This window comes from Amphiprion ocellaris, chromosome 4 (assembly GCF_022539595.1).
Source record: "Amphiprion ocellaris isolate individual 3 ecotype Okinawa chromosome 4, ASM2253959v1, whole genome shotgun sequence".
Taxonomy (NCBI): Eukaryota; Metazoa; Chordata; class Actinopteri; family Pomacentridae; genus Amphiprion; species Amphiprion ocellaris.
This window is the reverse complement of record NC_072769.1, coordinates 15477484-15502567: the sequence shown is the minus strand read 5'-3', so window position 1 is coordinate 15502567 and position 25084 is coordinate 15477484. Positions and strand designations below refer to the sequence as shown.

Sequence of the window (25084 nt, the reverse complement as noted above, 5' to 3'; positions counted from 1 at the left end):
CATCAGTGGTAGAATCCGACCAAGTTAGTTTGCCAGTTTAGCTTGACAGAATAACTGAGCTTGAACTATGTTAAACATCTTCTATGGAACCAAAATAAACTAAAAGTAAGTCAGACTAACTGAAATAAGCCTGGATTATTTGGTAAAGTAGCTTCATGGAGCAGGCCTCAGAGCTGGTAGGAAGGATGGAGCTGGATGAAGAGGAGCGTTGGATGATTAACACTGGAGGGAAATGATGGAAAGGAGAGGAGTGGAAGCGGATGTGGCGTGAGTTTGATTCCAGCATTGATTAGCGTGTCCACTGCAGCCCCGTGAAGCTCAACAGAGCAGATGAGACAGAGAGAGACAGGGGAAATTACCCTCATGTGCTTTATCAACCAGAGATGGTTTGTCTTCCTGCTTCAGTGAACGCTGCCTGGACTTAGTCACAGGATGTGTCGTCACTGTCTGTGGGGGAGAACGGTGGATGCTGAAGACAATACGGAACATTATCTGTGACCGTTTTAATTCCACGGCGCCTCAGAGGAAGGCCATCAGCTTTGAAAAGATGCTTTTGTCTCCAAGAGATTAAATTTCAATGAAGTTAACTTGTTTAGAGCTGCAGGTTTTGGAAAGCAATTTGTATTTGAAACATCCAATTTCAACACCTGAGTAACATTCTGTTTTCATGTAGTAACTTGAAGACTTTTCCAGTGATGTCCTTTACTTCAGCAGTAGGTCTTAATTATTTTTACTATTATTTTTGATGGTGGGGTCTCCTGCTGTTATTATTGCAGGTTCAAATCATAACTCGGTCAGCAAGTCATGTCCTCTTCCTCTGAATTTGTGGCTTTTTCTGGGTCATTTCACATCCACACTCATTTATCAGAGGTTCTAACCTGCTCCTCAAGTCTGCAGTTTGTGGCCTCCCAATCTTGCCATGTATCTGTCGCTGCTGGCTGAAGCTAAATTTGGATAAAGTGACAGTATCCTCCAGTCTTTGTGCTTTGCGATGATCATTTTCAGAACACTTTACAAAAACTATCACAATCGACAGGGATATAGTCCATCACATTACCCGCATTTTTCCCGCATTGAGGAATTTTGGTGCAACCCAAAAGCTTGTTCAAGTCCTTGGGGAACCATTAGGCATGTTTAAAAGACACTGTTTTACACTATTTCACATGATGTTTGAGGGTTTAATTTTGTTAGAACCATAACAAATGAGATCATGTACAACTGAATTTAAATAAATGATGGTGAAAGCTGATACTGTCACAACCACCTGTCATCCAGAACTGGTAACATGATGACTTGCAGATCTGCATCAAATGTATGCAATAGATGCATTTACAGTGTGATCGTACATTTAGGTAAATTAAAATTACTTCACTTCAAAATGACAGAAACTTATTTCCAACAGTGTTTAAAAGACATTCACCATCTTTTAATTCTAACAGCAGCAACAAATATGAATCCGTGTTCAGAGTAGAGGCACTAGGAAACGATCTTACTGTGTGTTAAAGACTAGTCTGTTCTTAATTAAATGTTTGCACTCAGAAGAACCTACGGTGAAAGTAATAAAAGAAAATAGTTACTTCTGAAGGAATTACTGTAAACATTGTAGGTGAATACCTTGCAGCTCCTCTTCTAGTCATCCTGGTTCACTGAGAACATCCAGAGCTGTGAATATGCCTGTGGAACAAACTGTAAGTGAGCTGAGTGTTGCTATATTAAGCTGTCTATTTCCAAGCATATTAACAGTGATGTCTGCGGTTTGAAGTGGAGGACAATTGTAATTCCCAAACAACTGAAACAAGCAGCTTGAACATCGTCATAAGAGAAAAAGCACAAATGCTGTAGCTCTGCTCATTTCAAGTGTGACATTGAGGCATCATGAACACCACCAGAACTGAGCAGTTTAATGGAATTTATATGATTAATTTCACTTTTTACACCTGTGCTCTTCCTACTGACATGTCAAAATGATTTCTGTGAACAAGGACCAATAAAGGTTCCTAATGCCATGGATGACGACTGCAGCTCTGTTTCAGTGAGACCTGAGTCAACAAAATGTCTGACGCATCCCTACATGTCATAACTGTTGGTCTGAAAGGTTTACACGTCACAGAACCTGATGCTATCTCCTGCGTTTCCTTTGTTTGATGCTGAACAGATTCTCATCCGTTGGATACATCTCTGCACCAAACTGTTTGTCAGCCTTCCTGAGGTTTCGATCTCTCCTCTTTGGATTCTTCTTTGCTTTCTGTTGCTTTGACTGTGGCCCCGGCGTCGCCCCTTTTACAGTCCTGCACAGATAATCTGGTCTGCTGTCTCTGTGTCCCCCTGGTAATCCGAAAGGAACCTGCTTCATTTTATTCATCCTCCTTTTCTTCTTCTTCTTCTGCATGCTCTCTCCTGTGCCTCCCCCTCTGGGAAAGTCATCCGCTTCATCAAAAACTAGCTTACTTGGTGGAAGTGGGTCCCTCGAGGTGGGAACGGGTCTCTTAGGTTTCCATGGTTTCGCACTGCCTATGCTTTCCTGTTTGTACTTATTTGTTTTGGGTCTTGCAGCACTAAAGTCGCTGTTGTCTTTAAAAAAGATATGGCTGGGGTTGGGTTTGTGGTTGTTTGGGGTTTGGTGAGGTTTATGATTGGGTAGGTGGCTGTTTTTGTGATGGTTGATTTTCAGTTTTTTCTTTGGTGGTCCTGGTGTGAGAATGGTCTCTGAAAGGCCAGGTATATAGCCATTTTTCTTCAGTTCTAGGAGAAAGAGAAACAGATTTATTTGAGCTTCCTCTTTTATGCATTAGCCCAATGACCATCAAAGTCAGGTTAGACAAAAACTGCACTGATATTTTACTCAAGGCAGGTAACATCATGAGCTAACCTGGTTGATCCTGCTAGTAGCATATGTTTGTCTCAAAGATTAACCGATGCAAATGTAAGCACACATGGCCAGTACAGTGAAACAGTAAATGGCTCACTATATCAGTTATGGTTACAAATTTATTGCACTAGTTTGACATATTAGGGAATATGCTTATTTTATCTTTCTGGTTAAGAATTAAATTGGGTCAATTACACTTTAATATCTACAGTTATAGCCTCCAGTTTTACTGGTCGATTGCACTCTTCCAGTTAAATTTTCAGTAGCTGGACAATCACTGGTATTAATTTCAAAACAAAAAAAGTGTTACATCAACAATCTTCCACAATTAATCAGTCATCTTTGCCAGTGGGAGGAACAGACTGACTGTGAACACCCGTCTGTTATCAAAACTCTAAACTCATCCGATGTGATAGGGAGTCACCTCCAAATAAACTGACTCCTTGTTAAAGATGTTGTATAAGAGAACGTCATTAAAATGTGGCACTGTGGATGCCTTAGTCTAGAAATAGTGTGTTTTTCTTCAACAACCAATTGATTGGTTGAAGAATAGGTATGATTTAAACTGACCAAGATTTTCTTAATTGAATACAGTCCACCTATGCTAAGCTAAGCTAACTCCATCTTCACATTTGGCTAACTGTATGGAGTGTTATCGATCTTCTCATCTAACTTTTGGCAAGAAAGTGAATTAGCATAATTTTGAAAATGTCAAGTTACTCCTTCAAGCCTTTGCTCGAAGTTCCCAAACTCTGCTATTTTGAACAAACCTGACAATTATCCTTTTGCTTTATCCTGTGGATTACTTCATTGATTACACACATGCAATTACCCGACAAAGGAAAGATACTGAATAAATTACTTAAAAAAAACAGCAAACGTAGTTGCTTCAACACAGGTGCACTATAAGGTACAGTCAAGCATCCAGTTATGCTCTGTGATATGTAGAACATTGCTGGTCAGAACCAGCTGACAATGATTTTGTATCAAAATGGCAAGAGGAAAAAACACAAGTGGCTTTGAAATAAAGTTGACTGTTAGGGAACAGATGCCAGGAGTTTCAGTCGCTTATTAACTGACTAGTTTTTCAGTAAGTCTCTGCATTTAGATCTACGCAGCATCTTCCAGGATGACAAAGCACCCATCCACAGGATTAGTTATTTGCTTAGTGTACATTCATTCTAACTGCAGGAGTTATGGCCCACGAGTCAAAGTGTTCCATCTTTGTACACAGCGAACCACGATGCCCAAACTAATACACAGAGTGCTAGGAAGGCTACGAACAACTACTGAGGAACAGATGTTTGTGCTTTTCTGTAGGTGACTTACCTTTGACCCTCAGCTTTATCCTGTGTTGCCTTCGATTAATGTCCTCCCCAGTGTCATAATGGTTTATGAACGGGATGCTGGGATAAGTTCCATTGAACATCCTCCGCTGTGTACATTCCTGGGAAAAACACACACACAAACAAAAATCACAAAATAACAGTGATATTAAAAATGTGGACAGAAACACACAAAAGCATGAAAGAAAATCTTAATATTTTAACAAACTACTGCTACTACTACTTGAGAAATCAAATCTAACGAGTAAACCTGAAAAATCGGGAAAAAAAATTAAAAAATGAAAACAGGACAACTTGTAGAAATATGAGCCAGAGAACCAACTTAATTAGACAGATGGATGGATGGATGGATGGATGGATGGATGGATGGATGGATGGATGGATGGATGGATGGATGGATATTTTATTAATCCCAAGGAAAATCCAAATTCAACAGTGATTTGTCATGTACTCTACTAGTATCTTTAGAGTTCTTCTTTATCACTTGTATGGGACTTAAACTATCGATACTTTTACCAGTAGCTGCTCACATCAGAGCTGCGACTCTGGACTTTCTTGGCTTTACAGGCCAGAAAGGAACATTTAAATTGGTAAATACGGACACATATGACAGAAAATAGCAAAATCGTAATCAGTCGAGACAGACAGAGGCACTCACATGGCCAAAGTGTCCTTTCTTGGAGCAGTTGTAGCAGAAGGCAGGCGATCGACCACTGTCCTCTGCTTGCCGCTTCACAGGAGGACCGGTCTTAGTCTGAGCACAGAGAGAAGCGTTTGCTACTGAAAACCATTATGCTTAATACAAATTCAAAAGCAGATTTCTTTTTTTCGCACAAAACATGATGGACACAATGAAGTGGTGGTTTAACCTTCCAATTGTCTCCCATTCTCCCTCTCCTCTGCCATCATTCCCATGCTCTCCATTGATGCGGACTGCCGTGTATTGTACAGTGAATATGGGTGCAGATATAAACCAGTGATTACCGAGGTATAGTTAGAGGCCTGTAATGACCCTGTATGATAAGTAACTGTATGTGTGTGTGTGTGTGTTGGACAGAGGGTCCCGTCCCCCATGGGCCAGTGTTCTGAAAGCCTTCCATGCTCCAGCGCCCACAGCAAATATACACTGATAAAGAGAGGGAGAGGAGACACAGGCAGAGTGCATTTACTGCTAATGTTACACACACACACACACACACACACACACACACACACACACACACACACACACACACACACACACACACACACACACACACACACACACACACACACACACAAATTCCATTCTCTAAAACACACGCACACACAAAACTTCACACACCTTCACATTCATCTAAGAAGACCCCTCCTTCCTCTCTCAACCCGATTCCAAGATTACAAATGATTTGTGCCCCACGTCATTTCTTAAACATAGCTTCGCTAACCTCCTCTCCCTCCAGCTTCCCCCTCTCCTCCGTACACACCCATGCAAACCCACATCTACCCCTCACACTTGTTTTCTCCCCCCTCACTCTCTCTCTCCCTCTCTCTCTCTCTCTTTTCCGCTTGAGTAGTTTTGCGGCAGAAAGGATGAATGCTATTAGAGCGTCGCGTCATTATCGGGTCAGGCCTGCCGGGCCCATCTCCATCACAAAGGCCAGGAGATCACAGACCTCTTGCAGGCACGCACACACACACACACACATTAACACACAAACACACATGCGCACCCTAAGGAGATCACAGTCCCCGTCTCAAGCCCCCCGACCTCCACCCTTCCTGCCCCTCTTCCCATTCATCTTCAATGTAAATTGGCTGTAGGTCTCCCTCTGTCTCTCCCTCCCTGACCTTGGGCTTGTGTTATCTCCACATACTCTGATCCAGCACATAGACAGAATGAATGAAAGCACGAGAGAGGGGGGAGAAGAAATGAAATCCCCTCCTATTCTCCCATCAACCTGTGATAGTGTGCAAACCTGGCGTGAGCGTGCATCTGCATGTGAGGAGTTGTCTGCCTCATACAAGACTAATTAAATGGATGAACCTTCATCCCTCTGTCACCCTCTGTTCTCATCTCACACTGAGTATCATGGACATCTAAACAGTATGAAGCCTTCAGAGATCATATCAGTTTGCTGTTGTCCTCATTCTTTCTCAGGGGTTTGGAGAGGAGTCATGGAGAGTCTGTGTGTAAGTGAATATGACACAGGAATTTGTTCAGCCACTTCTGCATCAGTAAAATACACATCATTGTGGACATGGAAATCGCAGGTTTAGTACTTACTCTGTGGCAAATTGATTTTTGAAGTTGTGTGTCTGTTAAAAACAGATCTAAAATCCTGTGATCAAAATGGAAAGTGAACTAGTTCGACAAATTCAAGGGATGATTTCATGAAAACAGACTTTAACTTGGCTTAGACCTAACTAGTAGGCTTTAGCTAGACGTGAATGTACACTACCGTTCAAAAGTTTAGAGTCACCTAGGCAATTTCATGCTTTCCATGAAAATTCACTTTTATTCATGTGCTAACATAATTGCACAAGGGTTTTCTAATCATCAATTAGCTTTTCAACACCATTAGCTAACACAATGTAGCATTAGAACACAGGAGTGATGGTTGCTGGAAATGTTCCTCTGTACCACTATGTAGATATTCCATTAAAAATCTGCCGTTTCCAGCTAGAATAGTCATTTCCCACATTAACAATGTCTAGACTGTGTTTCTGATTAATTTAATGTTGTCTTCACTGAAAAACACCGCTTTTCTTTCGAAAATACGGACATTTCTAAGTGACCCCGCACAAAGTTATCAAACTTTTCATTACCGTACATAGAACTATTTTGCAATGAATTCTGGGTAAATTAAAACTTTTTTCAAGCTAATAAAACATGGCTAACTGAATGCATTTCTTCAGTACAGCAGAAAACATCTGCCTCCTCAAAGAATTTACCAGCTATGTGGCTATTTTACTGGGAAAATACAGCAAAGAACTGAACACCACAAAACCTTGGAGACAAATTACATCCAAGGTCCAACAAAGTACTGCAGTCTCGAGAAACTTTCCCTTAACGTGTCTTGGTCCACGATTATAACAACAAACCACAACACACAAGCAAGTTTATGTTTTGGGCCAGTTGGTGTGTGTTCAGTTCAGGCTCGTTCATGGTGGTGGTGCATGGCTCTGCTAGGTCATATGAACACCGTTTCAAAATAAATGATTCCAATTTTCCAGCTGGATTAAAAATGATACACATTTAGGAAAAGTCACGTCTTCAAAGCTATCCACCATAATCAATTTCTGATTAAGTTGGAAAAAAGAGTGCACTACATATTCCAAACATCATGACTCACTGTCACATTTATAAGTAGTTACTGGTACTTTGTGACTCCTTGAAACAATTCAACCAAAGCATGATTTTTTTCTGCGTTGTATCTTTAAGAGGGCAGAACAGTTAAAATGAATCAGTAATGCACTACACAATGAAGGCACAAAGTACAGTAAAGCATAAAGACATCATCCTGTATTATGTGTGTTTATCTGGCTCCTGTTAATCACCTTGGAACCCCTCAGAGTTATCTTGGAACTCCTTGTGGGGGTCCCAATCCCTTGTCCAGAAACCAGTGACTTATGAATTAGTGTTTGGGATGATTTTACTTTTGTCATAAAGACCTCCACTTCAACCACTGTGCTTGGGGAAGGCCATAATCACTATACAAAATAATACATGTGACATTTGTACACCTTTCTCAAAATGGGCCCGAAAACTGTCTCTTAAACTTGCTTTTTTGGGCTTTATTTGACAGGTTAAGTTGAGAGGCAGACGGGAAAGCAGGGGAGAAGACCTGCAGGAAAACCGGCATCAAAGGGTGTGAGCTGGAATCGAACCCAGGCAACTGCATCAGAGACTAAAGCCCCTTTTATGGGTCGCCCGCTCCACCAGTTCAGTTATCTGGGCACTCTCTTAAACTTGCTTAACACTTTCAGGGATGAAAACAGAGTGAGGCTGCATTTAAAAACAAAAAAATCCAACATCTGTCTGACTAACTATCAGTCTTCTCGCTGCAGACACAGCAGGAAAGATCCTGCCGATACAACATGAGGGACTTCTGGAGCTCCTCACGCACACATTACCGGTCTGACAAAAAGAAGACTGAAGCCGTGCAGAGGACTGATGCTTTGGCTGAGGGTGCGTGTGTTTGTGTGTAGGAGGGTGTTTGAGAAGGTCCTACGGGCTTCACTGTGTGGACACAGACAAGCAGCCATCCGTGGCCTCTCATGCATGCACACACAGACACATGAGCGCTCTCTCTCTCCCCGTCACACAAATGTGTTTTTCCCACAGTCGTCCCAACACATACACCGTGTCTCTCTAAGCCCCGCTCTCCTCTGCTCCTTGCCTTAGCTGCTGGTGGCAAAGCTGTGATAATCCTTCGGCCAACACAAAGCTCAGACTGTTACAGACTACAATCTGAAGGAACACACACGGGCACACACCCTGCACACACACACACACACACACACAGTTATCAAACAAAATCCGAGGAGCAAACAGGCTTGTGTGTGTGTGTGTGTGTGTGTGTGTGTGTGTGTGTGTGTGTGTGTGTGTGTGTGTGTGTGTGTGTGTGTGTGTGTGAGAGGAGAGGGGGTGGGATCCGAACAGTAACGGGTGGTGGGAGCATGGGGGCCGGGGCCAGCAGCACTGTTTTGCATATGTTATTGCAGCAATGGGGAGAGGTTTGCATATGTTACCGGACCCACAGGGGACCAACTCTGCACGCTTTATCATAGAGAACAGCCTCGCAACACAACACAACACTACTGGGCTCATACCAAAACAAACAGACCCGTGTGGTGTGTGTGTGTGTGTGTGTGTGTGTGTGTGTGCGCAACATGCCAGTATGTACATATTAGGTTAACAGGGAGGATTAATTAGACTGTTGTGAATTAGCGGGATGAAATGGCTATAAGGTGAACGTATTCTCACACAGAATACAATAAATGAACTCCACACCTGACCATTAATCTTCTTGTCCTCGTGGTATATGAGCTGCGTATTAGGAATTTAATAATAATGTTTACTCTCGCTCATGAACGCAGGACCGGCCTTTCTTCGGAGACTGTTTTAGGTGGAGGTGTGTAGTTAGGGAGGCTACGGAGCACAAGGAGGAGGAGGAAGAGGAGGAGGAGGAGGAGGAGGAGAGGGGGATCCTCCAAATAACCAGATGTGATTCCTGCCCCCTTTGTGTCTGCCAGTTCACAAAGACTCAGACCGAAGCCCTAACCCGGCGCCCAGCAAGGACTCGCGCACAGCGTAATTCCCAGAGGCTCTTCCTATCTCCTCCCGTCAGTCAGTCAATCAGTCTGAAGACAATCAGTAGGAGTCCTGATTTTTTTTAAGAGAGGGACAAAAATGCTCCTGGAATGTAACGATAATGTGATTCAGGGGAGTGAACGGCGGTGGGTTGCCACCTCTGGAGAGAACCCCCCCTTTGGGGCAGCAACTGGCGGTAATCTGGTCACACCGTGGAAGGCGGAACAGAGGATACAAGCTAATCTATTCAAACCTGAGTCTAAGATGTAAGATTTCTATTCTGAGCGCTCACTGCCGAGTTCAGAGGCTGTTCTCTGTTGTGGTCAGTGTGAGGCTGAGGGTACAGAAGTATGCGACCCACCTCATTCCCACCAATTACACAGAGACAGCACATATGGACAAGAGAGACAGGGATTTAGACATACTATATACAGATGGACCGAGTCTCTTATGCTCTAGTCAGGATGTTAAACCCTGATTTTACATCTCGGCCAGCCAATCCCACACCTACACACAAAACACACACACAACAAAATCGACGGCATCCAGCTAAGCGGAAAGTCACAATGACCTGCAGAGCCTGCAAGACCTCTGATAACACTGCACCTGTGTATGACTGAGTGTGTGAGCATGTGCATTTGTGTGTACATTCCTATGGTTCTGCATCTACATCCAGGGTTGTGTATGAACACACTGCTACTAAAAGAATAAACAATGAAGTCCTGAGTGCAGCGTCCATATTGTTCCGAGTAAGGACAGCAAACTGTCTGTCAGGTTTGTTTTTATGACATTTCTTTGTACTTTATTAAATCTTCTGTCTTTTTGAGTTTATTACTGATACATATCTTAACTTTTTACATTGAGTCGTTAAAGCTGTAACAAACAATTTTCATGATCAATTAATTATTTCCTTGTTTGGTCTGTCAAATGTGAAACTGTACAACACAATTTGGTAGAGTCTAGGGCGTTGTCTTCAAACTGCTAGTTCTGTCTGACCTGCAACTTCGAACTCAAAAATATTCAGATTAAAATTATATATAGCAGAGAAAAATATTAATCGAAGCAGCTACCAGCAAATCTTGACACATTTTACTCATAATTGACCCAAACTTTCAGAATCTCATTATAAAAACTGTGAGATTCCACAATATGAGTCTGATTGTATATTTTTGTCATATTGCAAGCCATATTCTCCCATGTGGCACAGTAAAAAAATTAACTAAAGTACCATTAATTGCCATACACAACTCCATGAACTCTGCAAGCTATGACTTTACTTACATTCCCCTAATGACCACCAGCTGCTAATAAAACTAGGCTTACAAAAGACATTTCCTTTCACAAATGTACCTTCCCCTTCTTTCGTGTGAGGGAGAATAAAGAGATGGGAGCCTTTTGACATAGCGGGGTTGAGAAGGCCGGACGGTCTGTACTGTATAATGATGAGACAGCAAAATCAGCTCACTGAATAGATGTGGATTTAAAGGGTTTTTACAGGGCACTGTTAGAATTGAGCACATTCTTGTAAGAGGAATGGAAAAAAAGAGGTCAGCCAAACAGAAGGAAGGACAGAACATGAAGAGGAATAAAGGTCAAGACTTAAACCTGCGATGTAAAGTTCAACAGAAAGAACAGAAGACTTAATGGCTTATTACTAGTAGTCTATATGAGTTGAAATGGGATTTAGTTTTTATTCATGCAAGACTGCTTTTCTGTTCAAGGTTAGTCAGCTTACACTGCTTTAATTAGACTATTAACAATATTTTTTTTTTTAGAATAAATGTGCTATGTCTTTCCATGTGCTTCTCGTGGTGTTTTGGATGTCTTTGGCTTTGGCAGAGGATGTTGAACATGCTGTACATGTAATTGTGACACTTGCACAAACAGCATTAAATTCAAAAGCACAAATTCTTCTCTCTGTCACCCTGATGCTTTTTTCAAAAGAACACCTTAAAAAATTGTACTACCCCCTTCCCCATGTTGAGGGATCAGAGTGCTGTTCCCTGTTGGACCACTGAATGGCGCTCTATCTCCACACAGCAGCTGATCAGTGAGACTGGCTGAAGTAGAAGAAACAATCAGTTATTAATTAGTCTTTAAAACAGTTGGAATAAAGATGATAAACATTTGAAAATTTAGCTTAATGCAATAATATCCTGTTTATTTGAATATAAAGTTGCCAGTTGTACGCAGAGAACTGGGACTTTACTATTGTTAATTTGATGTAGCTGCGAATCACATAGAAGCGTTACAAGCCAACGGAGCAAACAATGAACCAGGAACACTAAATAGACACTCAATCTGTGAATGCACACATCATTTTAATCCTATGAAAATTAAATATACTATATTTATGTATGTGGTGATATCCATTCACTGTAAAATAACATCAAGAATTTATAATCACACGTAATACTGAAGGAAGACACTGTGATACTTCTTTAAAGTAACAAATATTAAAGTAATTTGTCTGTGAACACAAACCTGAATGACTGCTACAGTTAGTGTCTTTATCCTCAGAGGGGTAAAATATTTACATGACTGACCGTAAATCGGTGACACTGTTAAATGCTGAACATGTAACTGCATTCATTTTGCATTGACTAGAAAGGAACAAATGCTAATAAAAATAAAAAGAATATATCTGTTACATGTCCCGCAGCAATAAAAATAGTAAATTAAAAAAATCTGTTGAACATCAAGTAAGTAAATGCGTTGTTTGAGACCTGTATTTCCATTTAATTATCTGAATAGGATCAGTTTTACAAATTACTTTATCCAAACGCTGCTTTTTTTTAAGTGTTCCAATATACTGACTGCATGACCATCTGAAGGTCTAAAGGTAATTTTTGCAACAATTTATTCAGTTTATCCAAAAACACACAAAGGAAATGAACCAAGCACTCCTGAATCAAAGAAGCTAAATATTTTAATTTTGCACAATGTGCTTTAATTTGACGTAGACAACCTGAAATAGTCTCCTAAGTTAACAGGACATTTTTCCCTGGAAATTCAAAGGAAAATAAGAGGATTTAAGGAGCATAATGTCTTAACCTTGGGCTAACAAAGGCATGTGTGAATTGAGAATACCCTCTGAAAAAAGACGGTGGGACAAAAACGTATAAAAAGGTACAACATGCTAAATGAAAGGGAACAGGAAGGCAGTCAGGTGGGAAAGAGGAAAGTTAAAACGGCTTCATTTCCAAGTCGAGCAAGAAGGTCACCGAGCGTTTTTTCACGGGCACCTCGAGACACCCACACACACACACCCACACACCCACACACGCGCGCACACACACACACACACACACACACACACACCTGTCCCTGAGGAAAAGATCAATACACACACAGGAGAAAATCCGCTCAATATACACACACCACCACAGGCAGAGGCACCGATCAATAAACACCGACGTACAGGTGTCACCACTACTATCTAAAGAGAGGCCAATCAATGCTCACACAGCGATATACCTGTACCAATCAGCTGCTGTGAGCTCAGATTCACTCCCTGCTTGCTCTCTCTGTCTCTTTCAGCCTGTTTAATACACTCATCCCCCCCAGCAGCTTCTACCACAACACACCTCTCTCTCTCCCACCCTCTCCAGCTGTCTCTGCCTTCCTCTCTGTGTCTTGTTCATACATTTCTGCTATGTAGGTGAGTCATGTTAAACCTAATGTCACGTGGCCCCGTCTCGCTCTGATACACTGCAGTCAAAAAAAAAAAAAACCACACCAAATAGGCACAGGCAAAGTTGCATTTAACTCACATTCAGAGTGTCAGAGATTAAAAGGAAGAAAATTCCCACTTCAAATCTCCGTTTTAAAGAAGTAAGGCTTCATTTCTCACAGCAGCCAGAGGGTGGTGCTCTGGTCTTTAAGCCAGCACAGCAGGGTCCGATAGACAGCAGGGGGGGAAAAAAAAGTCACTGTGACGTGTATCTGTGTTGCCTGCTTGCATGCACGCATTTATGCATGATCTTTACATGCATTAATGCAGCCAGTATACAGACAGCAGGTCACTAAACCTGCACTCTGGCCTTTCATGACGGCTCTCCACCCATCCATTCATCCTTCATCATGTTCTCCTGCTCCTTCCTCCCCATCTTCCTTCTCATCAGTCCTCTCCTCCTCTATGTTCTCAAGCATCAGCCAATTTCTTTCACTTTCTTCATCTTTTACTGTGTTGTTGGCCACGAAAGTTCTTGTTGAAGGTTCTTGTTCCCCCTTAACTGTGAAAAATCTCTCCAGAAAACACTGTTGAGTTCAAATGCTGCATTTGGTGAAGCTGATAGAAAGTGAATCTGCAACTATGATAACTGATTAATCATTAAAAGCTGTTTATCAGGTGCAAATGCTCATAATTCATCAGTTTGTCAAACACAAGAATTTGTTTCATCATAAATCTTCAATCATACAAAAACAACTAATCTGAAGATATCATCGCTGGCATTTAGAACTTATTAACAATAATAACTTATAAATGCCAGACTTATTTAGAACTTGAGAATAATGGGAATAATTATTAATTGCAGCCCTATGTTACCTTTATTTTTGTGTTCTTGTGGCTGTTCCTAAACACAGTGATGTTTAGAAACAAGTTCGGCCCTTCAACAACATTAACGGATTTTTGGTTTCACACATTTAAAACGCAAAGTCCTCTCTGTGCAGTTATCATTTTACACCAACATCGAGCTCAAAACCAATGCAGAGGAGGCAAAATGCATTTCACCTAGAGGAAATGTCATGTGAGTATAAACTATGAGACTATACAATCAATCTCAGAGTGATAGAAAGAAGCAAGTTCAAATCTCTGAGGTTTGCAGCATGGCATCATGGGAAATGAAGGCAAGAATGCACTTACATTAAACATTATACTGAGTGTTTTAGGGGTTTTCCAATAATATTTATGTACAGTATGTACAGTATTTAGTGATGAAGAACAGAGTAAGACAGAAGGACATGAGGCCTGCAGAAAAAGGAGCGACCTCTGCACTGTAAAGCTGCAAGAAAAAGAAAGAAGTAAAACCTGAGTGTCAGTCGAGACGTATGTGTGTGGGTGAGTGAAAGAGAAAGAGAGACTGAGGAAGAGCTGTTGAACTAAACCCATGTTTTCAAAGGGGGAAAAAAAGCTCATTTTTGTACATACAAGTACAGCTGTGTAAAAATTGTATTCAAATGCATGTGACAAAACACAATGAAAATGTTGTGGATATCTTTTTACTCCATTTGCTGCTCTATGTATTTGTGGCAGTGTGTGTGTGTGTGTGTGTGTGTGTGTGTGTGTGTGCGCGTGTCCATGTGTGTCAGTATCGTACTTTCTCAGTAAATACCCCGGGGCTTTGTGGTCTATACTGTGTGGTTTGGAGGAGTTTGTTAGTTGAGGGCCAGGTGCAGGCAGACAACACACACAAACTCACGGAAGATAAACGGACCTGGCACACACTCTCTTTCCCTCACACACACAAACACACACACAAACGAAGGATAAATGGACCCAGTAGCAGGGAGGTCTGACAGAATGCCTTTTCACACCTGGCTGAGCCCAGCGGAAGGTGACAGAGTCACATCTCCCAAGCGAACACACACACACACACACACACACACACACACACACACACACACACACACACACACACACACACACACACACACACACACACACACACACACACACACACACACACAAACCTTCTCACATTGGGGAGTTCAGGGTCATAAGCAGCATCATGAATAAAATGAGGCTGTCTTAAACAGAAGGAGCCCTGCGTATGCATGTGTGTAGGTGTGTTTGTGAGTGTGACGGTGTGTTTGTGTCTGTGCGGGACCCTAACCCCCATGCCAGTTTGGATCTGTAACGACCTTCTGTTCCCAGTGCTTAAATGGCTTAAATACTTCAATTAGACCTGGGTCACAATCCTCCACCCGTTAAAGCACACCGTCACACACACAAGCGCACACATGGAAACGGAACAACAACAGCAAAAAAAATGGTTTCATCATGTTGCGAGGCGACCGGAGACTTTTGTCGGCGTCTTCTCTTCTCATGCGCGGCTCAAAGTGAGACTCTACAGTAAATCGTGCAGCGTCTTCCGCCAACACATGAGCAACAATTAAACTCAACTCCCATCCTCTGTGCCAGCGTCTCCCCTGGAACTTCTCTGTCCCGCTCCCTCCTCCTCCTCTCTCCGTCTATCCCGCCGTGCTACCCCAGCGCTAACGATGCTGCCTTTTCATTAGACAGCCCCTGCTAATTAATCTCCATAGAGGAGAGTGACAGACCTCCCCCAACACACACACACACGCAAAGTGCACGCCAAGATATATGCAAACACACACTCTTCTTCCCTCACTCTCACTCCCTCGTCCCGCGTGGTGTTGGCAGCCCATTTCATGCTTTATCACGTCTTTTAATTGACAAACAAGCTGCTCTTTTCTCTTAGGCTGAGGTCTATATCACCCCCTCGCTCAGATGCACACATACACACAAGCAATCATACACACACATACACACAAGTGAGGAGCCAAAAAAACTAGTTATCTTTTCTGATTTTGGATAAACACACACACACACACACACACACACACACACACACACACACACACACACACACACACACACACACACACACACACACACACACACACACGCACACACAGACGCACAAATAAGTAAATGCCTCCCTGCTGACATATGGCCCATGTGACTGTCTCAGTTTTCTACACTTTGACACATTGTTTTAAACCACACACACACACACACACACACACACACACACACACACACACACACACACACACGCCCTCGCAGATGTCACATGTGCACTTAGGTTGAAAATGAAGTAAGAAAGAAAAGGTTCCTATCAGTTTTGTCACTTCCCTAATCTTCTGAGATATATATATATATATATTTTTGCTATGCTTCACTCATCTGCTACAGGGCAAGGTCAATACTAATCAGAACTTACTTATTGATTTAAAGTGGTCGCACGACACCTTTGCCTCCATGATGTTCATGGCAAAACAGTTTCTTTTGGGAGACCTTTTATAACCTCCACACCCTAAACCTTGATTTAGGAGTGGTAAGGATGTGGTTTAATGCACAACTCCACAATCAAGCAGTTTATATTCTGTTCAGTCCTGAATGTCTACAAATGAAAACGAAGAATATTTAAGACATCCCAACCCCAAACCATCTCCCAGACATGTTATAGTATAAAATTAAAATTGTTGCATGTACTATTTGCTAAAACATATTTCTGACAGTAAGATTTCAAATATTTCTGTTCTAATCAGGTTGTGTTCTGCATGGAAAGGACTTAGAAAATGTCACTGGCCGTAAGTGGGACTGTGTTCAGAAAGCTGCTGGCTTAGTCACCCCCTCCTCCTCCTCTACCACCACCACCACCACCACCACCACCTTTTATATTTCTCTGCTTTAATTGGGACTCTGGACAAAACGAACACAGCTACTGGGATCAAATCTGCTGCACTGGTTGAGCAAAACTTTTGAGTATTATTTTCAACACAGCATTATGTATGTAAAATGCATGCTCATCTTTTTTTTTTGTTGAGTTCGACTGAGCTGATGGGAAGAAAGGTGTAATTTTTTATTTCTACTGCCACGGTAGATACACTTTATCATAAATATATACCTTAGACTTTATCAGTGTGGTGACTTACCCACCAAAAAGTTTAAAAAATGTATCAAAAAAATCTTTAAAAAGAATAATGGGGTAGTTTCATAGCATGGGGACTTACATCTTCCACATACTACATTTGCATACTGAAGTTTCCACACTATCAGTAAAAGGTGTTAGGAAACTGATAAACCATAACAGATGCTAAGACAATAGCTTGTACAGAAAACGAACATTGCTAACATTTAATGTGTAATGTTTTAAAAGCAAACTTTAATTTTTTCTGCCTGCCTGTGTCATTTCTATCCCAACACCAAAGTTACAGTACTAAAATACTGTGGTTAGTGACTGTCGTTTTTGAGACAGCAAGCATCAAATACTAAAACACAAGGCTCATGACGTTTCATCTGTGAGCTTCAGGTGTGAGACCAGGCAGAGTACGTGGAAGAAACTTCTACACACCATGTGCTCACCTGATCCAGAACTATAACGAACACATGTACAGCAATGAGGTGGCTCATCATGGCGTATTCGTGGTTCACTTGAGGTTTCAAATTCTTTCCACAATACAGGGACTACCTTCTTAATTTTGTCTCTCTTTTTATACCCCGGCACTATCTGGTATTTTTCTTTGGCTATATCCACAAAAGTACATTTTCTTTCTTTTTTTAGCACCGTTTTTAAAAAAAAGTATTTCTGCCTATGCTGACACACAGAAAGTAAGATCAGAGATTTCTTTGCTACGACCAATGATAAGTTGGAACCGTTGCTGGAAGGAAGCCAAGTATAAGGTGGTCGTAGTGGCAGAAAACAGATTTGAAGTTATTACATGATGGGAACGTCACGAATCAGGGTTGAACACGTAGTGACGGATAAGACCAAATCAGGAAGGGAACATCGGTGTCATCTTTAATAAAAGTGTTGCAATCCTGAAATTTTCAAACAAAAAGATTTCAACAGTGTTCTCTAAAGGAGTGGCAGGATAAGCATAAACATATCAAATGTTTTGTGTTTTGAAATGAACAGTAGTGTCGAAGTCGCCTTTGCCAGAAGGCCGACTAAATGCAGCAATGAGATCAGAAGCAGTAAAGAAATGCAGCTGGTGAGAGAAGGGTATGAAGCTTGACAGATTTGGTTTTGTGTAAAGAAACTTACTGTAATGTGGTACTGTCTCCAGATCTCTGGACAAGCCTGAGGAAAGAAGAAAAAAACCCACAATTGATATGGTGATCACATTCAAAAGCAGATGTACACAGACACATACACAGAGAACTGCATTGAGAGCAACAACTTAAACCCTGTATGCGTATTGTGATTCTGAATCAGGTATTTAAGACAAAATAAGGATGAAAAACCTGTGCAGGAAAACTAACTTTTGTTGCATAAGGAGTGAGATGGGAGGTGAATTTGTAAGAGATGCTGATTAACAGACAGACCAGAGAAAAAAGACGGGGCCAAATGGAAACCGAAAAACAAACCATGGTGTCATTTGTTTGCCTGCCCAAGTCTTTCAGTGTCTCTTTCTAAACCTTTATTACCCTGATTTCCCACAAACTGTTTTTTTCCCCCATCCGTGTGTCTCTCTGCAGTCAGTCACTCAAACAGTCAGTAAGTGAGGCAGTCAGTCGTTTTGTCCCGGTGTGGCTAAAGCATTATCTCCGGGGCTTCTCCATGCTGTTCCTTAAGCGTTCCGACATCCTTTTCCCAACCGCAGCCACTTCCCACTGGGAAATTGAAAATGCCGCAGTCGCCGCAGGCAATAAGATTTATCTACTTACATACCTACTGAGTGGGAGAGACAGAATGTGGGAGGAGAAGCAGATTCAAGCCTGTTCTGTAATAAGGCCAGTTGTTAGTTTGCACTTAAAGATGCTAAATAAGTTCCTGTACAACATAAGAATCCCCCTGGCATTAAAAGGTGGCTAATTTGGCCAAAAGTGCTTAATCTTTAAAATCACTCTGCACAGAATGGAACTTTTTAATGGTACTTTTTCTGGCTTAATCTAATCTCTTTGGATTTCAATACGGAGAAGAACAGGCATGAATTTCGACAGCTGTATCTTCCTCCAACTCTCATCTAGCTCTTTTCTTTTCTTCAACAAGCCCCTCCACCCACAGCCGCTCCCTCCTGTTTGCTCTCTCCCTCCAGACCGCCAGGGTAGTGTGTTGTTGTCGAGGGCGACAGGCGAGGCGAGCGACACACTCGCGCTCCATCAACCGTCTGTCTTTAATGAGAGACACAGAAAGGCCCAGGGGACTGAGACCTGACTCTCTTCCTCTCTCAAACAGACACACTAATATATACAGTATAATTTGTGAGTGTAAGAAAGAAAAAAAAACTTCCAAGAAAAGGGTAATTACGACAGCACACAACTTTGCACCTTTGTTGCTGAAAACAATATGCAAAAGAGAGCGGAGGAACGAGACTGACTGGAGGATCTGGACGAAGAGGTGAGAAAAAAAATGGGTGACTGATTGTGAGAAAGAGAGAGAGAAAAAGAAAAACTGGGTTATGTGTGTCCTGGTCTACCCTCTCCCTCTGGTGTTCACCTGGTTACTCATCCATTACACAGAGCACAGTACATGACTGACTGATGGAGAGAGAGGGTGAGAGAGAGACAGAGGGAAAGAAGAAGGGGTCGAGGGTGAGGCGGGAGAGACACAGGCAGCTTCTTACAGACACACAGCGTTTTCCATTCTGTGGCATTAGTGTAAATGGGCAAGGTAATGAACGCTGCGATGGGATAATTGTCATTGATGGTCATTAGAGTCACCCTTCAGTACCAACGCACACACACATGCCCACACACAGCTGGAATATGAGGCATGGCAGAGACATAACTAAGCTGTAATTGCTGAAGTGTATCAATTAATGTGAACAGCGGCGTGTGCTGACCCCTGGTCACTCATTATCGCTGAGAGAAAGTGGGGGAGAGAGGGATGAGAAAGACGGAAAAGAGGAGAAATGGGGAGAGAGGGAAATGGGAGATGGGTCATGGAAACAATGCAAAAGTCCAGGGCATACAGTATACTTCTGTGGTAGAGGTGGTGGGAGCGTTAGGGTTATGACATTAAGTAGCAATTGTTCTCCACAACAAACCACAGCTTCTGCACACATCTGTGGTCATTCTGATGCACCTACTCATACAGTAACATGAATGGCTCCATGTAGAAGGTGTACATAACCTTCTACATCAGTATTTTTATTGCACTTTTGCATTTCTTGTCTTGCTTCATTCAGGCCTTATTTGTATCAAGCTGCTGTAACATGTAAATTACCCTGGTGAGTGTTTAAAAAAAGGTTTTTTATCTTGTCTGAAGCTTTACTTATTATCTTCACTGCTTATTTGCTTTCTGTGTTTTTGAAGTCTTGTGATAAGCTGTTAAGTTGATAAGTGTCAATTTGCATTGTGAGAAATACAAACATGCTCAGAAATGTTCCATGTCACTCATGCATGACATAGGACAGGTGTTGTGTTTCCTCCTCTTATGTCACTTTCCTTTTAGTACTAACCAAAATGTATTTTCAACATCTTCTTAATATCAACATGTCCAATATGCACATTGTGCAAAAAGGTCTGAAATCCGATGAATTAAAAGTTTTGGGTTTTTTTTTACATTTGACCTATCAGATGGAGTCCTGAGGTCCGTTTCACAAAGCAGGTTCAACAAACTGAGTGTAATCCTGAACTCTGAGTTGATCTACTCTGAGATAGGAAACTCTGAGTTTCCGGTTCCAGAACAGCTGATTTGAGTTGGTTTTATCAACTCGGAGTAGTTTCACCAGAAGTTATGCGCATGCACCACAACTATGAATATTAGGCGAATTATAATACTATGAAACTATGAATTATAATAGATGAATATTAGGATTGGTTCATACCGTAACATCCGACGGGGGGGACACGTCAGGCGAATTAACGAGACGAATACCGAATATTCGGATGTCAAAATAAACATTCGGACACGACTGTCACGACCGAATTTTCGGATATTCGGATATTCGGGTCCAGCCGTAGCAATCACAATAATATTACAGGGGAAAACTGTTTGAATGGTAGCCTATTAAGTTATTTCATTTAGGTGCAATCCCGTGGGGGAGAAGCGCACGTGGCAGCAGCTTAAGATGAAATATAAAAACACTCCCTGGGAAATCCTAAAAGAAATTAAAATGACTAATCCCAGTCTGAGGTTGCAGCACAATGTCATTAACAGAATATGATTTAAAATTAATTTAACAGATCTGTACATCATTCACCTGCAATCCTGTGGAACTCCTCCTTGATGGCTCTGACAGGTTTATGTCCAGGGAAAACCACAAAGATGGTAAAAGTCGTTTCAGGGCCAGACACACTTTTCTGACCGTCCTGCATACAGTTGCCTTACTTAAGTGTTCTGCATTTCTGACATTATACAAAAAACTTCCATTTGCAAAGAACCGCAGCGCAACACACAATATTTGCTGGGATGAGAGAGCATGACTGCGGTTGGTAATGTTGTAGATGTAAGGACGGAGTAGGTTGTGGATGTAGATTATGGACTGTGACGTGAAACGGTACCGCTCTAAGATAATTGTCCAGAAATGCGAGAACATCTATGTGCGGTCTGATAACAATCTCCCGACAAATATTTAATTCTCTGCGCACAGTAATGCTGCTCCTTCATCCACTGGATCGTTAACGAAAGGACATGCCATTCTGACAGACGGCAGAACTCAGACAGAAACTCGAGGTTTACTGAGAAAAACCTGGTCCCGACCAGGTTAGAGTCAGAGAGTCTGTTACTACGGTAACTGACCGAGAGTTTAAGTTACCCCTCTTTGTGAAACAGGCTAGAGTTACCCCTCTGTCTCTGGTTTGAGTTACCTCCCTTTTTGAAACTGAGAACTCTAAATTTCCCTCATTTCAGGGTAAACAGACTCAGTTTTCACTAAACCTGCTTTGTGAAACAGACCCCTGGATAGAGGAGCCATGTATTTACGCCATTTGAGGTAACCTGAGATCAACTGGTGTCTATTTGGTGGCGACTGTGAGGTTAGTTAGCATGATGGCTGAGGAACTCGAGATGAGGGAAGAAGTGAGTTCAGAAGCAAAAAGTTTTTGTTTTTAATACTAATAATATGTTATTTATATTAACCTTTTATTGACGTGATTGGGTATTTATGTGCATTTTGTTCAAAAAAAACAAAATAATTCACTTCACTTCTTTATTCAGTGGGCATATACTGGTGTTCAGGATCTATATTTGCAGTGTCCTAACTCTCAAACCTCTAAACCCACTGGTGGGTTTAAAGGCGTTCAAACTGTAGAAACTAAAAGAATTGTTCGATTTTTTAACTTTCCAGTGGCCCTTGAACTAATCATGTGTTTCATGCTACTCACCTGGAAAATTTGAGCAAATCTAAGCTTAAATCATGATATTTTATAAATGCTTTTTTCTACATGCATAACATAAACATGTCAAAAATGAGCAGTTTATACTGAAGGGATTCTGCAAAAAAACTAAAAATTCGGCTCTCCTCTTCACTCTGCAACTGTAGAACCATTAGTGATTTAGCTGTGACTGACATGCCAAAAATCCAGGGACTTTTTTTCTGAACTACAAGCCGTGAGCCGATAAGAGGATGGAAACCACCATTGTTTTGAGGATTGGTAACACTTGGGGATTGGGGTGGGGTACTTGGAAAAAAAGTGTTGTACAAGTTGATAATTGTGGTATATTGCAGAACAGACATTTTTGGGTTCTCTTTGCTGGAACTCTACTACTAGAAATGGTCATGCTGTTTCCATAGAGGTGCAGGACTTTATGAAACTGAGCCCACAGTGACTAAAATGTGACTTTATTATTGTATGGCCCTAAATTACTTGAGCTTGGCCTCTTACCTCCAGTGTAAGAAAACACAATTGATATATTGGGCCCCAGTGCACCTTTTGAAAGGCTCTTTCCAGTTTAAGCCTTGCAATGTAAGCTATGGTCCATAAAGACTCAACTGAACAGAGCCCTGACCTCAACTACATCAAACGCCTTTGGACCGACCAGTTGTTGCATCAACAAAGTCGTGTCCCTGGTTTTGAAATGAGATGTTCCAAAATAGGATGGTCCAGTGCACTTACTGCTATAAAGGCAAGTTTGGCTTTCTAGAGGCTACACTCACGTCAAAGAAGTGTCCCGTCATGCTGCACCGATGACACTGTTTGTGCCAGTACGCCCTCTCGCTGCAGGACTCGTAGAGGTGTCCGGGCAGGCCGCAGTTGTTGCAGTGTTTTCTGGGACATTCACTGACCACGTGGCCTGAGGTGCCGCACAGGAAGCAGGGCAGCACCTTCTGCAAACACATACACATATAACACAGTTAGGAGTTTCACATACTTGCATGCAGTGTGCATACGCTGTACATGTTGCTGTGTACTGATGGGAACTGACTTTGGGCTCAGGACAGTTCTTGGACAGGTGTCCGGTCTTGTTGCAGTTTCTGCAATGGACGTTCTTGCCAGTATAGTATCTGCTTGCCACCCGCTGTACTGCTATCCTGGCACCCTTGTCTTTGTTATAGATCCTAGCCTGAAACACACACAGGTAGGGCATCGCTGACATCACTTTGTTGGTGGTAAGGCTCAAAGGACTGACATGGAATGCACATCACGCTAACATTACTAGTTACATTATTGGTTAATGTTATACTAATACTATTCTGTACTAGAAAGCTGTTAATTACCACCTACCTCAATGTCTTTGTCCGAAACCAACCAGTTTCCCTGTTTTTCATCACCATCTATCAAAAACAGAAAGAAAAATTATTTTTTGCTTATGTTTAAAGTCTTATTTTCAGGTTGTAGCAAAATATACATTCCTTGACCACTTTATTAGATAGCAAATCCAATGCAATCCATCACAACAGATCTGCATTAAACTCAACCAATGTCCTTTTTATGTTACAACTAATACATCAATACATTCAACAACAAAGATAATTAAATTAGAAAAAATTGGTGTTACTTGTTCAGAATCAAGAATAACACACAAGTTACGAGATAAGTGTGCTCATCAATTTCTAAAGGCAAAGTCTGAAAACTACTTTAGCCCTATAAAACTGGTGACAGTACATTAGTACCAGAGCTGCGCTCGAAAGTGTGGTTTTGTAATGATGCATGTATTTTCTATGGAAGCCTGCATCTGTGGAAACTAAACTTTTATCTTTTCTTACTCGAACAATGTGACACAAATGGACCCGCCATTTGATAAGAACCACAACTGATAAATTCTTGACAATATCCAACCCTATTAAGAATTCTAAACCCAAAGGAATAACTTCAGTTTTCTGTACGAGAAGGACACACACACACACACACACACACACACACACACACACACACACACATACACACTGAAACTGACACAGCGGCAGCCCAGCACATCTGTATGAGAGTGGCACTAACAGCACCCTGAGGGAGGCCGCTGTATTCTCCTCAGGCCCACAGAACTGTAACTGACATCCAGAAATTGTAAACGTACACACAAATACACACACACACCAGCACACAGACACGTGTACTCAGCATAAATTATGTGCTGATAGCAATGACCCACACAGGCTCACATGCTTTCACAAACACATACAGACACACCCACGCATCGACCCCTGCGATTAGCTGGTTGACAGTCTTTAGCCTTTGGACAAACATACAGCCTTGAGCCATAATCAAATATTACACTCTCCCTTCCACCCCTCTCTCTCTTTCTTTCTTTCTGTGACTCTCTCTATCCAGCACCTTATCGCTATTCGACTCAGCCCTCCTTCTTTTGCTTTTGCGCTCTCTCCTTGTTTTCTACCTCTCTTTCCCCTCCTTCTCCTGCCCGGGTGAGCGACTGCAGAGGGAGGTTATCACCTCTCTTCTCTGTCAAACAAATTAAAATGGCTGCTGTTTGGATG

The 25084-nt window shown here is 41.8% G+C and overlaps 1 protein-coding gene across 2 annotated transcripts in view; it reads right to left on the bottom strand.

Moving 5' to 3' along the window:
• Nucleotides 1-1157: 1157 nt before the first annotated feature.
• zcchc7 (zinc finger, CCHC domain containing 7) overlaps nucleotides 1158-25084 on the bottom strand; it is a 52397-nt gene continuing 28470 nt past the window's right edge. For both annotated transcript variants that reach the window (XM_023269184.3, XM_023269185.3), the window contains exons 4-10: nucleotides 23877-23926; nucleotides 23578-23715; nucleotides 23309-23479; nucleotides 18310-18345; nucleotides 4874-4969; nucleotides 4199-4316; nucleotides 1158-2742 (exon numbers count right to left, since the gene is read on the bottom strand). In XM_023269184.3, the coding sequence (XP_023124952.2) occupies nucleotides 2120-2742; nucleotides 4199-4316; nucleotides 4874-4969; nucleotides 18310-18345; nucleotides 23309-23479; nucleotides 23578-23715; nucleotides 23877-23926 (1232 nt within the window). In that variant the 3' untranslated portion in view covers nucleotides 1158-2119. The remainder of the gene's footprint in view (nucleotides 2743-4198; nucleotides 4317-4873; nucleotides 4970-18309; nucleotides 18346-23308; nucleotides 23480-23577; nucleotides 23716-23876; nucleotides 23927-25084) is intronic.